General features: G+C 31.7%; 2 protein-coding genes across 18 annotated transcripts; one reads left to right on the top strand and one right to left on the bottom strand.

Moving 5' to 3' along the window:
* Positions 1–820: 820 nt before the first annotated feature.
* On the bottom strand, positions 821–6,694 carry LOC110637487 (uncharacterized). Of its 6 annotated transcripts, none has more exons than XM_021787605.2 (10): positions 6,564–6,694; positions 5,619–5,865; positions 5,406–5,518; positions 3,989–4,141; positions 3,797–3,902; positions 3,356–3,544; positions 2,151–2,313; positions 1,494–1,792; positions 1,240–1,308; positions 821–1,160 (listed from the first exon to the last, which is right to left on the bottom strand). In XM_021787605.2, exons 3-10 carry the CDS (start codon positions 5,409–5,411, stop codon positions 1,105–1,107), a joined length of 1,041 nt encoding a protein of 346 aa, XP_021643297.2. In that variant the 5' UTR covers positions 5,412–5,518; positions 5,619–5,865; positions 6,564–6,694; the 3' UTR covers positions 821–1,104. The 6 variants fall into 6 exon arrangements, with proteins under 6 accessions (XP_021643297.2, XP_021643296.2, XP_021643295.2 ...); XM_021787604.2 differs by having other exon boundaries at positions 1,494–1,789; positions 5,397–5,518; XM_021787603.2 differs by having other exon boundaries at positions 5,397–5,518.
* A 1,962-nt stretch (positions 6,695–8,656) lies between these two features.
* LOC110637528 (probable trehalose-phosphate phosphatase C) lies at positions 8,657–16,392 on the top strand. 12 transcript variants are annotated; one of them, XM_058139366.1, is made up of 12 exons: positions 8,657–8,951; positions 9,548–9,827; positions 13,479–13,543; positions 13,908–14,057; positions 14,171–14,311; positions 14,387–14,458; positions 14,562–14,687; positions 15,035–15,088; positions 15,276–15,377; positions 15,533–15,610; positions 15,698–15,838; positions 15,986–16,392. In XM_058139366.1, the coding sequence occupies exons 4-12, from the start codon at positions 13,911–13,913 to the stop codon at positions 16,166–16,168; spliced, it is 1,044 nt and encodes a 347-aa protein (XP_057995349.1). In that variant the 5' UTR covers positions 8,657–8,951; positions 9,548–9,827; positions 13,479–13,543; positions 13,908–13,910; the 3' UTR covers positions 16,169–16,392. The 12 variants fall into 12 exon arrangements, with proteins under 12 accessions (XP_057995349.1, XP_057995347.1, XP_057995348.1 ...); XM_058139363.1 differs by lacking the exon at positions 9,548–9,827 and adding an exon at positions 9,124–9,197 and having other exon boundaries at positions 8,658–8,951; positions 13,873–14,057; XM_058139362.1 differs by having other exon boundaries at positions 8,658–8,951; positions 13,873–14,057.
* The last annotated feature ends 481 nt before the right edge of the window (positions 16,393–16,873 follow it).

A 16,873-nucleotide genomic window follows, 5' to 3' on the forward strand; every position in this document is an offset into this window, starting at 1 on the left:
GAATCGAATAAAATTATGAAAATCAAATTATATATTTTAGAAATCAAATTGAATCGAAATAGATAAAAAATCAAATCGAATTGAATTGGTCCATTTTGGTTCGGTTCGATTCAAATTCATCGGTTTTGATTTTTGATTAATTTTTTAATTTAGACTTGATTTTCAAGGTATTTGATTTAATTTTGATTTTAGTTTGAACCTAATAACCATTAACCAATGAAATTAAATAATATATATATATATATATATAATTCATAAATTTTTTATAAAAATAAATTAATTTAAAAATTAACTTAGTTTGATTTAATTCGATTTGAATATATAAAATTACTATTCAATTTGGTTCGGTTTAATCAATTTTCTCTTTAAAATTGAATCAAAATAATTGAAATTTTTATAATATAAAATCAAATTGAATCAATTGAATTTTAAAATCAAATTACAGTATATTTAAGAGGAATAATAAGAGAATGAAAGAATCTATGATTTTTTTCAAAAGTAAAATTTAAGTTTTTTACTTCCATTTTTGGATTTATAAATTTTCTTCCACAAATTTTTTAAATATTTTTTAGGAAACATTTTTCTAAAAAATAAAAAGTGATAAAAATTCAAGAATTATTAAAATTTTTACTTTATTTTTTCTTTTACCTTTCATCTCTTTTACTAGAAGGTTCTCAACTGATCCATCAGCCGTCTTACATTTGCTTATCTGATATTTGTAACTGTTTTTTATAAAATATGCTTGTATTGGGTGTCACACAGCATTCATATTATACGCAATCTTTAAACAATAATTTACTTAGTTCAAGCTCAAACTCTCTAAGTCACTAGCGTGCATCGAAGCTTTAATTCAAAACTTAATAAGCCTGTCTTTGAAGTTGTTTGTATTTACATGGATTCTGGAAATTTACAAATAATAACTGGAGCAAACAATACTCTGTTGTTAGCTGCAAAGCTAAGCAACTATACTAGTAAAAAAGCAATAATAAATAAATCTGCCTGCCTGATTTGAGGTTCCAAATTTACAACTATACTTTGCACAGGTGAAAGATCATTGACAATTGATCATGAACCTGTGGTTTGTAACAAGCAGCACCTTTATGATTATTCCTTCATTTGATTGCCTGGGGCAGGAACATTATCAAGAAAGAAATCCTCACCTGAAATAAGAATGAAATACATTCCTTCAACAATTGCGCAATGGAAATCATTGTTTTGAAAAAATGAATTCAGACTTACCAATGTCATTTTGCTCTGGAGAATCAAGGAGTATATCAGAACCTGAACAGTTTCCCAGATGTCCATGATCTGTTGATAATATGAGGTGAAAATTGTTTAATTCAAATTAAGGACCATCAAAAAAAAAAAAAAAGAAAAAGAAAAAGAAAAACCTTTGGGATGATCTGTAATGTAGGCAAGGCAGATTAGCTTAATAACCGTCATCAAGTTACATGTATAATGTGATAAAAGGAGAACGATGAGGAAAGTCTCACCTTCTACATTTGCCAAGCCTGCAGTTAGATCTGAGAAGCTTAAATTCCAGTGAATTTGACAAACTGGTTCGAGAGATTTCCTACAATTGTCAGTATCAGAATCAGGTCCAAGCTGCAGCCCCTCTGGGCTTGTTATATGAGAGGCATACGCAGAGTCAAGTGCTGAAGCATCTACACTCAATCCTGATATTTCTGCTGGAGTGAAAAGAAATTGACCATTGGATGTAACTGGTGTTGGACTCAAATCCATCATCTCTGACTTGATGACAGGGACAGCAGGTACTGGGTCAGCTGGGCTTCTATTCATCACCGTCAACAAACAGTAAATCAGTAAATTATAGCAACGTAATGCATTTATACTTAATTCAATTATCTGAAATGTTTCCACTAGAACCAACAGTTACATAATACTGAATAACATGCATATGCAAGGATTCAAGTATTGAGGCAGATCAACATAATTTGAACATATTTACATATATCAATATTGATGTTCTAGCAGAATCAAAAATCAAAGAAACAAAATGGTCTGTCCATCAGAAGAATCCATGAAGCGATTCTCTGAGATTGCCTCCAGGTTCAAGCATAAATAACAAGACCACTTGAGCATATACAATTAAATGGAGAGGAGAAAAACTAACATGAGAAGGAACTCACCCTTTTAGAGAATTTATTTGCATTGGATGGAAACTGTCTGATGCAAGGACTCCATTTACCACATGACAGCTAGATACACTTCCCACAGAGCTGATCTGGGAATTACCTGTTGATGGAATTGAAGGCTGCTGCAGAATGGTGTATCCCATAGGTAGATTGTTAACTGAACTACAGGAGAAAAAAAATGAAAAACAGCCTCAATCAATATAGGATTATGATACAGGCCTACCACAGACAAACCCTAATGAAAATAAAGAGGACAGAAAATAGAAGAGGATTATGGAGGAATTTTAGAGCTTGATTATTCCCTCAAGCTGATTGGGAATTTATAGCGTTTACAGCAGTCTACAAAATAGGAGAGTACATAAGAATAAAGATACAGATTTTTAGGCTATTTTACAGATCCTAGAATATTACACACGATTACAGAAAACTAATTAGGCAAGAATCTCAACACTTAAGAAACTTGAGCCAAGAAGGATGCCAGTAGATAAGAAAGCCCCTTTAGTACAAGAAACAAAGAGCCTCCAGGAAAACTTTAAACTGTGCACAGACTTCCCCACTCAAACTCTGCTCTGCTCCCCATCCCATCCCAAAAATGAAAAATGCATGCATATATATATATATATATATATATATATATATCTAACAATACAGGCAAGAGTCCACTACTTATATTCAAATAAATTTGGACAGCAGTTCACATGTCCAACAAGTGCCTTCAAGTACCATGTTAAGCTATATTAAGGTCATCTGTTACCAATGTACACAACACAACTACACAGAAAAATGCTCAGTCTTTGAAAATCCTTAGTAATGTGATCAATATCCAAAAAAAAAAAAAAATTGCCCACGGACTTGTCTGTGGTTAGAAAACATACAATCCAGTCCATTGCCACACAAACCCAGAAAAGAAAGAAGATGAAAGATATGTTCACTAAACTTAAATGACAATAGCAACTGAGGTCTGGTTACAAAGGCTGACAAATTATCAATTAACTACCACCTGGTAGGGGAAAAAACACAAGGGAAGGGTACAAATTTTGTCTTATTTATACACAGACACATATATAAGAGTGCTATGTGAATGTGACCTAAATCCTAATATTGAACTTGGACAGTAGTCTTAGCAAGTTGATTGCATACCGGCATGTATTTTTAACTTTATTATGTTTTGAATTTCTACTATTACAGGAACAACATACCTGGCAAGCGCTGAATCCCATTCTCAATAGAAGCTAATGGAACCTTTGGAGATACAGGGGACTTCATCTTCATCAGCTGGTACTGGTGCTCAAGTAATTGATTGAATATAATAATTTGTCTCTTCAGAGCTAGCCTCATGCAGTAGGCCTTAAAAAAGTCTACATTTTCTTCTTCCAATTTCTGCCATACTGAATTAAAGAAGAGGAGGATGTAGAAGAAGAAGAAAGATACCAATTCTATTTGATAAACAAAATTTAACATGTACTAATATTTATGGTTCCTATTGACACTTAGCTTCCAAACATGATACAGTGACTGAGATGAAGAAGGAATAAAATGAAATTCTTTCTTAGCAAAGTCTGCTTTGATGATCATGTATATAAAGGTCATTCATATAGAGAGAGTAAAACATACTTGTCTGAAGGTGTCAAGAGGCTCACCTAAGGTTGTAAAACCAGGCTCAATTCTGGCTTGATGCAAAAGGGTACTTACCACCTCAGTTCTATTCATATACAGTTGAAGGCACCTTTCAATCAGATTCTGGACCTGTAAACAATTTCATGTGTTCAATTACATTTAGTAAAATAACACAATTGTACTGATGCAAATGGACATCAAAACTAATATCATACAGCTTCAATATCTTCAAAGGTAACTTTTCTGCCATTGTTGCTTGAAACAGACACTGAACCAGAGTCGATCCCAAGAGCCTTAGGTGCATTGTTTTGCAGGCCACCTGGTGGCTCAAGTGATCTTTGTGTTGAGAATTTTATTTCCGCTGAATCCTGTTAAAGTTCTTGAGTTAGCAACTCAAATCAAAAAGAAACAAGACAGCATTGATAGCAATATAATGAGTAATAACTTCATAAATCTTCAGGGAATTAGTAGGCAAAGGAGTAATTTTCAATGTTAAGGAGTTTATATTTAAATTTAATTAACACTGTTCAACAGTCTAATTGAAAATTTGATTCCGTCAGAAATAACAATTGATAGACTTACAGCATGACTTATCAGTCCACATTGTGTGTTCAGTGTGCAACATAAGACCCCAACTTGTTCTGAGGTTTGGCAATACAAGTCACTAAAAAAATTCTTAATAAGAGCCTTCCTCTGAGCAATAACCCCACAAAAATTAGCAATATGATTACTACAGTGTATCAACATTATGTTATAGAAGTTGAGCTAATTCTTTAAATCAAGGTTGTCAAACTTGCTTTTCTAACATAAAATCGGTGAAAGTTCTGTAAAATCATATCATAAAATCGAATAATAAAATCGTAAGATTTTACAACATATTTAAATACATAATTATATTTATATAAATACATAAATAAACTTTCATATACATTTAAGTATAAGAAATTATAAAAAACTTTCCAATATATTGTTAAGTTTTATAATATTCAAATTACTTTAATTTTAAATGAAATATTTTCTTCACCAAGTTATTAGTATGGGAATAATTAAAATTATACACACACATATATGCATATATAAACTTCATATTTGAAAGTATAATTCCAAGTTTTCAACTTTGAAAAAATGTAAATACAAATAATAAAAATATTTGATGAATAATATATAGAAATTAGATCATATTTATGATAATTGAAATATAACAAAAGTTGCTCAAGAAACAATTAATATAAAAAATTACAATATATGCAAGATAATTGAAGCAGAAAAATAATAGTTATTACTATATTTAAAAACTTATAAAATCTAAAAATGATGTTAAAATACATAAATAACAATGATTTCGATAAATAAAAGGAAATATTTTAAATTGTAAAATTTTAAATATATAAAATTGTAGAATAGTAAACTTGTAAAATCATATTATTTTTAATTCGATTTTATTATTTAAAATTGTGAATTTACCTCAAATCCTCAATTTTGCTCGATTTCGATTTTACATACACTTTTACTCATTTTGATGATTCTAACTCGTTATATCTTACGATTTAACTCGTGATTTTAACAAATATGCTTTGAATCCTTCCACAAAGAGAAAAATAAATAAGCCAAAGAAGTCAAAACCTGTAACACCTTCATTTCAATTCCACAGATGCATGCTTTTGGGTGAGGGATCTTCTGTGATGCTGCCCAGCTCTGTAAGATCTCTAAGGAACCAAATGATTTTGAGTTCAAACCTACAGTGCCTACATGAGCCAGTTTCACACTAAGCATTAGATATTGATGGGGAATTATATAGAATAACTTATAGATTTAGATGCTAGAAAAATTTGCAGAACCACTCACAATGTAAAACACGTTTGGGAGAGGGGCTCTATTGTCAATGAAAATCAATGGTGCCGAAACTAGCACAAAAATCTCATCAATCCCATAGGATTCATCCCCATCCATTTCAAATTCATGTTCAGTTAAATTTTGGGAAAAATGTTAGCCACAAGGCAGTTGAGTCTCGATGATCCTTGTGGATGTGGGTTTGGAACGGAATACACATACTGGCTATCTTATCCTTTCCATAATGTCAAGCCCAACTTATCTGATGTAAATGAACTTAGTAATAGATCATTCAAAATTAATTTAGAATATATTGCACTGCAGCCATTTGACTTGTATGCACAGAGATATGGCATATTTTTGGACAGCTGAAAAAAAAAAGAATACTGGCTCCATCAGGTGTTGAATTGCATTAGGAGGCAATGATGAATGATGATTATCACCAAGACAGCAACAATTTTAAAAATGGTGAACATCATACAAAACACGGTACACAAAAGTAGCGATATTATCTTGCAGAGACCAATTCCATAACCCTATTTACCATTTCTCTGCCTTCCATCTATCCTCTTACTTCAGAAGACAGTGACCCAAAAGAAAAGAACTTCAAATGCTATATAAAACACAATAGAGCCTTTCAATTTCTTATTAGAATCCAGATAAATCAAATAAATTCATACTTCTCAGGCAGCTAAAAAAATTGCTTTGTCATCTAAGCGTAATTTACAACGTGCTCGCGTTCAGTCTCCACATAGTTACGAAAAAAGCTAGATTGGATAATACATAAATAAAAAAAAAATGTAGCAACCACGCAAGAAAATGCTACAAAAAACAATTACCAACTAACATCTGTTTAGAGGATTGAGAATTTCCAGGAAAAATAAAATAAAAATATAAACTTGAAAGTTTGAGAAATAATACTAAATGCTATTCCTGTTTTCCAAATTAGTGACAGCTTACCGAAAGACTCTCTCTTTTGGATTCAAAACGACAAGACAGCAGATCAGAGTCTGTAAGGTTTAATTTCCGGCATTTTCTCACCAGCCAAAGAGCTAAAAACAGAAGCTAAAGAGTGAAGACTGAAGAAGGCGAGCTCTACAAATTCGATCGTGCGCTGGTTATTATACTTTAGTCTTTTGGGCTCAATTAAATTGGGCTGTTAGGCCTGGCCCACAAATAATAGTAATAACAATAATAATAATCTTTCTATATAATACTCTTCTTCCTTTTTTTTTCATGTAAATCTAGTTAATTTTTATAGCTCGTATTTAAAATTTTATTTTGTATTTTAATTTTGTTTATTAATTTTAATTTATTATTAAAAAGTTCTTAATTTTAATTTTATTTTATAAAAAAATCCCTTTAATCTAGTTTGGAAAAATTTTTTAACTTAAAAACCTATTATAATAGGTTTGAAGGATTTTTATAAAAAAAAAAAAGTAAAATTTAAGAATTTTTAATAATAAATTGAAGTTAGAACAAGCAAAACATGAACTAAAATTTAGAAATAGTCTATAAAAATTATCCTTTGAATCTATCCAACAAACTTTACTTTAATTAATATGTTTTTAATTTAAAATTAAAAATGTTTTCCAATCAATTCATAAGTATTAAAATTATTTTTTTTCAAAAGATTTTAAAATTTTATTTTCCATATTAAAATTTAGGCGAAGAATAATTTATAATACTAATTATAATCAAAATCAAATTATAAAGTGCAGTGTCTCTTTTGGTAAGACGTTGGTCGGTTTTGAAATTATAGTATTTAAAATAATAATTTTTAGAAAAATAAATTTAAAAATAAATAATTTCGCAGAAATTAGACACCTGCACCATATCATACGTTGACGTAATAGATGGTTTTCCCCTTAGGTCATATGTGGCTGGAGAATTTTTTTTTTTTTCCCTTTTTTATAATATAATTGAAAATAGATATCATAACACTGAATCCGAAAAAATCTCATGGACCAGAAAAGAAGGAGAAAAAAAAAAAAAGCAAAGAATCTGAATAAAATCACATGGTCATCAATGTGGATATGACTTCAAACTTCTTCCTCTGGAGCAAAGTAGAGGGAGGGGGGAGGAAGGGAAAGACAAAAACCATACATTTTTTTTTTTAATTATAAAAAATAAATTATTATTCTACTTATATATATATATGATCGGAATAGGTAGGGTGGTTTTATAGAATCATGATCAATTAAATATTAATTAAATTATATTATATTCCAGTTTGAGGGTATAATTAATTACTGCTTGTGTTTGTGGAAGAAGCGATGAGAGAATGTTAAGAGAAAAAATAAAAAATAAATTGTTAATGAGGAAAGGCAACAAAGAAGAGTCATGCAACTCAAAAGAAGTTTCATGGGTAAAGTCTCTTTCTTTTGATGGGTCAAATTCATGCAGTGTTGAATGGGAACACTCTAACAACTCTGACCTACTTTACACTGTATATGGATGCTTAGGGTTAGTGTTTTTTAATTCTTCGAAACTCAACATTTCCTTTTTTTTTTTTTTACTAATTAAAAGAAATACTAAAATCCAGATAAAAAAAAAGCGGCCCTTTGTACACACATCATCTTTTATAAAATATAAAGCGCTATAATTTTTCTTTTTAAATTGTTTTTTTAATTAATTCTTATATTTGAAAAGAAAAATTTTAAGTTTTTTAATTTAAAAAAAAAATTATAGTTATGTGAGAATTTAATTAATTATTTTTTAAAATAACTTATTGTAAATAAAGCATTTGAGAATTAAGAAAGCACTACAGCCTTCGAAAGGGCACATTTGTATAATATGTAGAAAATTAAAATTTATAAGGGTATGACACTGCAAATGTATAAAAGTTAAAGGAGGTAATTTCAATAAAAGAAAGAAAAGGGGTATAGGAATTGCAGGCAAATTATAGAATATTCTTCTTAACATATTAAAAAATTGTGTAAATTTATAAAAATATAAAAAATAAATTATATAATTACTAGAGAAAATGGGAGAGTAGAAGCGCAATATATAGACCTGCTTTGGTCAATGCAGATGTTAACATCAGCAAGTTTTTCAAAAGGGGTGAAAAGTTAGGAAGTTATGATGCAAAAGGGATCCAAAGAATGACTCCCTCTCGCTTCCTATGTATCTTCCAAAATCCCTAAAATCCCTGCCTCACCTTTATATATATATATATATATATATATATATGTGCACAAATAAACCACCTCTCCTTCATATTTGCCTCCTCTCTATTTCTCTCTCTTCAAACTGCCTCTGTCGCTTCTCCTTGCAGCTCCCCCTCATTTTCTCCTCGTGAAGCTCTTCGCCCCCGTAGACAATTCACAAGAAATACGCCCAAACTTGGTATGACTTAGCCTTTTACTTTCATATTCTTTCTGCCTTGCATGTCTATTAGATACACGCTTATCTATTGCTTTAATTCAATTTTAATTTTCTTTAATGTTTTTTTATACATGCATGCTTGCTGTTCTTTCTTTCTTCTCCGTTCATCATTTTTATTTTTTCCGGTGCATAGGTCACAGACAACTATTAAAACCAGTGATATATATATGCACACACACGGCCTGTCTCCCACTTGCGTCTTAACCGGTGATCAGAAACTTCCTTTTTATATAACCGCCATATGATCATTAATTTTATTTTTTTTATTATTTATTTAAATACGGTAAATTTTTAAAAAAAAAAATTCATTTAACCAAAATTTTGCTTTTCAATTTGCAATATCGCGAGAAAAACTGCGAATAAAAGAAAAAAACAGTTGGTGTTAGTTTTTTCACCTACATAAATATACTTCAACATCATCACGTGATTTGCATGATGGTAACTTCCAGCTACGCTTAACGGTAGCAAAGTTGTGGAACACGCGCCTTTTTATTGGTAGTTTTACTAGTTTTGAAGACCCCTTTCGGTTACTTACGGGCAGTTTTCTCTCTTTTTAGTTTTGTAGATTACAAGCTAGTAGAACTGCAGAAGTGCATGTTTCTGGATCGTACACGTTGCTTACAGGGTCCCATGAATGAGCTGGGCCTGGAGGCCCATTGGACCCATATCTGTAGAGTAACGTGTTTAACTTTAGATCCAGGCCGCCAATTTCCGGTTTTAGTAACCCCATGAGCAGAAGACGCGTGTAGTTGCGAGGACACGTGTGTTGGAGATCCTAGGATCCGCTGAGAGTCGGTCTGGTAGTTTTGGGATGAGGAGTGGAGGACACCAGCAAAAGTGAGTGTTTTTCAAAGAAAGGACTAATACCTGAAAAACGGTTATGGCATGTTACGATGGTGATTGGTTTGTTGTTAGTCTTATAGATCAATTGTCATTTGATCTCCTCACCTTTGCCAAATTAGTCAAATTAAACGAGGGTTAAAGGCTTTATGCTTCTGATGATCTCTCGGCTTGAACGAGTATGAAAATATGTCATAGGGATTTAATTAGGACTATAACATAAAATAGGTTTCCTTTGGTCTGGTAGGAGACGTGCATGCCTCAGAGTGTATAGCTTATTTAGTTTATTTGGTCTCATGAAATATCGAAAACAATGACTACCGATTAACTAAGTGTCTGTTTGGAAGGTCAAAATTACTTTCATAAATAAAAGTATTATTTTAAATATTATTAAAAAAAATAATTTTAAAAAAATAATTTTATTATTTTTATTATTAAAATTTATTAAATATAATTTTAAATTATTTTTTAATACTCTCTATTTAATATATTTAAAAAAATAATTTTTTTAATAACAATTTTAACAGTAATATCAAACACGCCTTAACAAGCCTAAATGCCAATAGTTTGCGTGAAATCAAGTGAAGCTCACACCTTTATGTTAATCAACTATACTCTTGTGAATTTAATCTCTCTTACTTTGATTATAGATATGCGCACTGTTCATCTATTCGAACACAAAGACAACCCTACCTAAAAACACATCAAAGTCATTAATCTGTCATTCGCCTATGAAAAGTGTCAACATGCATTGGCTACCTTTCCCCCTAAGTAATTCACATACCACGAAAATGTCTCATAAACGCAATATTTTATGTCGCTAATCCGATTAATTTGCAGTTTCTGGTAGTTTCCTTTAGGACTTGAACACTTCGTCCTATGCATTGTCTGCTTCTACAAGAGATCTTTTCACTAGTCTAGTCCTAAACCGTGTCCAGATGACCAAATCCAGATGTCTAAAGCTTTCATCATCAACCGTTAATTCACCTGCCGACACGTTGTAGTAGTCTTTTGTGCATGCTGTCATGAGTTTATTAATTAAACTAATTCCATTGTTTTTTCTCTGTTCACACTTTCGGTTGCATAAGTCAAGGGTCTTTTTCTGCGTTCACATGTTACACGTGAGCTACGGAGACGTGGCATGTGTTGTGTCTTAGACTTAAGTTCATGTTTTTTGCTTTGCCGGAAGTGCTAACACTAATCCCACAAGCCCATAGATTTGCTCTCGTCTCTCTCCTCTTCTTTTCTTTAATCTTTATAAAGACTCTCATCACCTATATACTTTAGAAAAGACATATGATCCAATTAACGACTATCTTTGCTCAGAATTTGTGCGGTATTAATAGCAGAAATTAAGGGTTTTGTTTTGTTTTTGCTGATCTGCTAGTTTTTCTTTCATGTGTAGTATTTATAATTCTAGATCATTAGATCAATTCGACTGTCAGGAATGCATACCCATTTTTGTATTATCTACACGTAAAACTGTGTTAATTAATTAATTACCAAAGTTGTCTTAGAATGATTTTAAATTAAGTACGTAGACAAACTTTTTTTATTTTGCCCTAAGTACTCATTCTTTATATATTTTCTATAGGTATTAGTTTTTGCCCTTTATTGATATAGTTGTCTGTTATAATTAAATAAGATAATAAATTAAAGTTAATTAGCTTCTTTCCAGTGGCAGGTAAAACTTGCATGTAAGCTGCGTTAATATTGAGGAAAAATATACTATATAATTTCTTGGAAGTGTCAAATTTTGTCTTAGAACTTCCTTTACAATGTGGACACGAGAGAGGAGGACATGAAACTGCATAGATTAAAAATTCATCATTTAATATTAAATGATCATGTACGAGTTTCATTTATGCACGATTTTTCCAGCCTTGGAAGGAGTTTTAGGATCTTCTCCTAAGTATTGACTTGCTAAATTTTTTAGGACCCTTCCGTTAACGTTAATTGAATCCGTATAGAAATCTCATTGCATTTCATGTAATTTTCTCTTAGAACGCTTTTTTTTTTTTTAATTTCAAGAAGAAAAATCCTACTCTGACCTTAAGGTTCTAGTGAAACCTTATTACGTGAAGGGTGGTTGAATATTGTGCACTCAGTCACCTTTCAATGTTTTGTACACCCAATAATTTGGACGTGGAAATTGGCCAGTAGTTAAGTTAGGAGGCGTGGAGCCAGACGAAGAAAACATACATTGTATGATTCGTCAAAGTTGTTTGAAACATTTAAACACTAGCTCACGTCAGTATCAGATGAATCGGCTGATGGAAACCCTACTTAACCACCTTTCAAATTGGCCATGCGTGCCCAGTCATTGATTTTGATTTATTCTTTTAATTACTTTTTTTCCTTTTGTTTTCTTCTTGTTTCTCTGATTAAAAAAAATGGAGTCTCATTAAGAGGGACCTTTCTTAAACTATCTTATGTGATTTTATAAAAGATATGGCGTCATGCATGTCATTGAAATTAAATAATGTTTTTCGGAAAGCAATTGATTCATGTAGCATATCCTTAACTAGTTTAAATTGCCGCTTTCCTGAGATTGAGTTGGATTGATTGATATGAATATCCATGAAAATCATTTTCATTTACACCCGATCTCTATCAAATCACCCTTAGCTTGAAAGTTTCTTTCTTTTCCAGTTTTCAATCTTTCTTTTCAGTTTTCTATCTTGAAAAAGAAAAAAAAAATCTGCCAAAAAGATTCAGAGAAGATTGTAGTATATATGCTTCATGTTCTGGCCTACCATGATAAACAAGATAAACCATGGTTAACTTTGCCCTTCACGGCCTCGTTATCTTGACAGGAAGCTAAAACTGATCGATCCATCAGTGGTCCGTCACCGACCCATTTTACGCTTTTGCAATGGAAATTTATTGATATGTTAGATTATAAACAACTCATCACTTTTTGAAATTGTTTATATGATTTAGTTTGTTTCAATTTTTTGAAGGTGAATGAGAGTCGAACTGAAAATCAAAGATGAAACTCCAGCGTCAAATTTAACTTAGCTAGAGTGATAGTGGACGTTATGAATATGCTTGAAAGGAGTTCTCACGTTTAAATTTAATAGGCTTTTTATTATTTCCTTTTATTCTATTTCAGTCGGAGTTTGAATTTAATATCTCACCAAATTCTAGATGACTCAATTGTTAAAGCTCATTAATGCTTCATTTATTGACAGTTTCGATATATAATAACCTCATGAAACCGTAGCAAATTCTAATGGATTGATGGTTTTTATGTATGGTGCTAGAAATAACAATTTATCGATAACCTTTAATATTATTTATGATTGTTTTTCTATTGGAATTTTTGGGGTGCCATCTGATAATGGGACCCATGTGTGTTGCAAATATAAAGGATACGGAGAACACATGTCAATCAAATAGGAAAGAAAATTTGAAGCAAACTCATGGACCGGGTCATGTTCATTTGAGCAGGCTTCGACAAGGATAGTTTAAATTGAAGTGTTTTGCCTCGTTTGGTCATCTATATGCTCTATTGTCCATCTCATCATATTACTTGGTATCAAATACATGCTGCATTGTTTTTGTCATTTTTCTTTCGCAACAAGATTGCCATCATATTTTCTACGCTTAATTTAGTAAGAAATTATATGTTTGCCATAATTGCAGGTAAGCAGTTGGAGTTGTGAAGAACTTGTTTTACTAACTCAGCCAGCTTATAGTGATTTTCTCAGGTAAATTTAATGGAATCGATAATTGCATACAGACAGTGTCGCCAAGCCATCATATTCTTTAACCATGAAAAATTTTCGTGGAGGGAATTAAACATCTAGTGTTTAATGGCTAGCTGGGTCTAGCCCATAGTAGACACCACTTTTGCTTGTGAGCCCTAATGGCTGACCCTTGCAAATCAAATGGTCCATGAATCCCGTAGTTGTTCTCAGTTACGAGCCTAATTATTCATATTTTAACGTTATAATTGTTCTACTAAATTCTTTACGGAGATTTACTACTTTCTTTTTGCAGTAACATTATTAATTCCTTGTCTATACTTGAAACATAGAAATATTCAAGATAAATATTGCAAAGTTCAATCAGGCTATGGGAATTCAAAGATCATCCACAAATAAACCAAAAATGCAGCCTGGAAATGATCGCTCCACAAGTATAAGAGCATCTAATGTTATAAGTCATCTCATCGAAGGTGGACCTATTTCCATAGATGATGCAAGTTATGACACATGGGTGGTAAGTTGTCAAAAGAGACTCTCGCATATTTATTATATAATTAATTGCCATAAGAGCTTAATTAGTCAGACATTATTACTATCATCGACGATAACAATATTTAAAATTCTCAGGTGGAACACCCTTCTGCATTGGGTTCATTTGATCAGATGATGAGAGCAGCAAAGGGTAAGAAGATTGCCGTGTTTTTAGATTATGACGGTACTCTTGCACCTATTGTAGATAATCCTGATCTTGCCTTCATGTCTGATGAGGTAAACAATAATCTTTACTTGCATATATATGTGTAAATGCAACCACTAATTGCTATTGTTTGTCCTTCCTCGCAGATGCGTGCAGCAGTACGTGAAGTTGCAAAGTATTTTCCAACAGCTATAATCAGTGGTAGGAGCAGGGACAAGGTAATAAACAACTATAGAATTTTCTGTTTGGTTACTGATCTTTATTTTGTTATTCATTTTATTCTTTGAAACTTTGTAAGGGATCGCTCTCTCTTTGATGCAGGTTAAAGAATTTGTACAGTTAAGTAATGTTTTCTATGCAGGAAGCCATGGCATGGACATTTTGGCCCCACCGAGGCCGGTTAAGTCCTGTGATGGGAAGCACCATACCGTAGCCCTTGATAAGAAGGTACATATTAATATTATTATTCCATTTTTTTTCTTTCCTCATTCACCTTCAAATTATATTATAAAAAAAATAAAAAACTTATTTAGAACTGATTTATTATATACTCAAAATACAAATATATGAATTTTACATTTTTAATATATGAGTTTCATCATACATAATGCTTTTTAAATCCTTAACAGATAAAAAAAATTTATCTTTTATATTCATATTTAATCAGGTCTAACTAAGAATTTCTCGTTACATTACAAGCGTTAATATACCATATATAGACTGATCATTTCTAAGAGGAGAGACTCGTTTCTTCCGCTTAACTAATTAATAACATGCCTTATTCAATTTGGTAGGGGAATGAGGTTCTCTTTCAACCTGCTAAGAAATTTTTGCCTGCAATTCAAAAGGTAAGCTAGCTTTTGATTTGTGAAGGCAACTTTTGATTTTCGTTGTTAATTATGTGCACAGACAGTTCACCAGAATCACCACGTATCATTTACGGAGAAAGAATTCGTGCCCGCTCACTAATTATCTAATTATATATTGCCTAACAATAACAAGTTATTTTAACAAAGTTCTATATATTTATGACAGATGCGAACAGCATTGAAAGAGAAAGTCATGAAAATACAAGGTGCCAGGGTAGAGGACAATAGATTTTGCATCTCTGTACATTTCCGACAGGTTAGAGAAGAGGTAATAAACTCAATATTGATAGTGCAGAGTAATGATGAATTCTTTAATTTTCTTCATAAAACCTAGTCAGGCATTGCAATAAGCGCACCATATATTGTTTTATTCTATGAGATGAGAGAGATTTATTACAACTAGTATATTGTTGTTAAATCCAGGATTATGAAATTTTAGAGAAGAAGGTGAAGTCTGTACTTGAACATTATCCGGAGTTTCACTTAAGTTGGGGTAAAAAGGTAGGGATAATTCTTAATTTCAACTTTTTTTTTTTTGTTTACAAGTAGCAAGATTTTCCTCTAATGCTTGTGAAAATTCACATAAAGGTTATGGAAATACGACCATCGATAGAGTGGGACAAAGGTAATGCTTTAGAATATTTACTTGACACTCTAGGGCTAGGCAACTCCAATGATGTTCTACCTGTGTACATAGGAGATGATCGAACGGATGAAGATGCTTTCAAGGTATCATTCGAGATAAAATATGAAGGCACTACAAGTTGTTTTACAAAAATATGACAGATCAAGGAGAATGGAATTCATGGTTCTTTGTATAGTTTGTTTCCTTTAGGCTGCAGGCAATACTCAATTAGTCACAAATGAATTTTGCAGGTAATGCTAAGAAGGGGCCAAGGATACCCAATAATTGTAACTTCAAGCCCAAAGGATACTAAAGCTTCATTCTCCCTCCGTGACCCATCAGAAGTGTTGACATTCTTGTTACGTCTAGCAAGGTGGAGGAAGTCTTCTAGTTCAAGTAGGTTACTAGCTCAAATCTGGGGTGTGAGCGATTGAAACCAACTTCTGGTAGTACTGCACATATAAGAAATGTATGGAAAAAACAAAGATATTTATACATAGAGAGAACTGAGAAGGGATGGTATGGGATTAAGGGTATGCTTGCTTCCCGCTTCTAAATATTTATCAATCAAAATTTACACACAGGGTATGTAAATGATTTCCCTAAGAAATTCAAATGAAGAATTTTGACGTCCATAAGCACTAAATTAATTCATCAATTACTTTGATTAAACTAATTCAATTGAACAACACACATGCTTATTGTTCCATCAAAGACACTTTCTGTACATAAAATCCTACCAATCAAAGAAAATCCAAGCAATTTTAATCACTATTTATTGATGAAATAATTTTAATAAGAATATCTATCATTTTATTGGGTTACACGGAACACCAATGCCCACTATGATAAAGATTTAAAGGTGTGATTAATAAATAACAAAATTCCATTAACCACTATGATTAGTGGATGCCTCCGTGGATTTGAGAGTGTTGAGTGCCTCAATTATTCTTATAAGTTAATCATCAGTTGATCACTCCTCTAATTTCTAATTTATTAATCTATCATCAACTATAGAATTGATTCTGTAATGTAAAAGAGCTCAAAATCTTGCATGTGCTGATTTGCTGGAATCAATTGTAATTCTTTTAATAATTAATTTCTCTTGAATTTAAAAATATTAATACCACTGAACGAAA

This window comes from Hevea brasiliensis, chromosome 17 (genome assembly GCF_030052815.1).
Source record: "Hevea brasiliensis isolate MT/VB/25A 57/8 chromosome 17, ASM3005281v1, whole genome shotgun sequence".
NCBI classification, from domain to species: domain Eukaryota; kingdom Viridiplantae; phylum Streptophyta; class Magnoliopsida; order Malpighiales; family Euphorbiaceae; genus Hevea; species Hevea brasiliensis.

What these genes read in the sequence shown, in the direction of transcription:
- LOC110637487 (XM_021787601.2), bottom strand. An exon ending in CCTTTGAAGATATTGAAGCT is followed by an intron (nt 3,903 to 3,988) that starts GTATGATATTAG and finishes AATTGTTTACAG; the next exon opens with GTCCAGAATCTGATTGAAAG. An exon ending in TCCAGAGCAAAATGACATTG is followed by an intron (nt 1,161 to 1,239) that starts GTAAGTCTGAAT and finishes TTCTTATTTCAG; the next exon opens with GTGAGGATTTCTTTCTTGAT.
- LOC110637528 (XM_058139366.1), top strand. Translation starts at nt 13,911, where the DNA reads ATGGGAATTCAAAGATCATCCACAAATAAACCAAAAATGCAGCCTGGA. An exon ending in CAAGTTATGACACATGGGTG is followed by an intron (nt 14,058 to 14,170) that starts GTAAGTTGTCAA and finishes TAAAATTCTCAG; the next exon opens with GTGGAACACCCTTCTGCATT. An exon ending in TCCGACAGGTTAGAGAAGAG is followed by an intron (nt 15,378 to 15,532) that starts GTAATAAACTCA and finishes TGTTAAATCCAG; the next exon opens with GATTATGAAATTTTAGAGAA.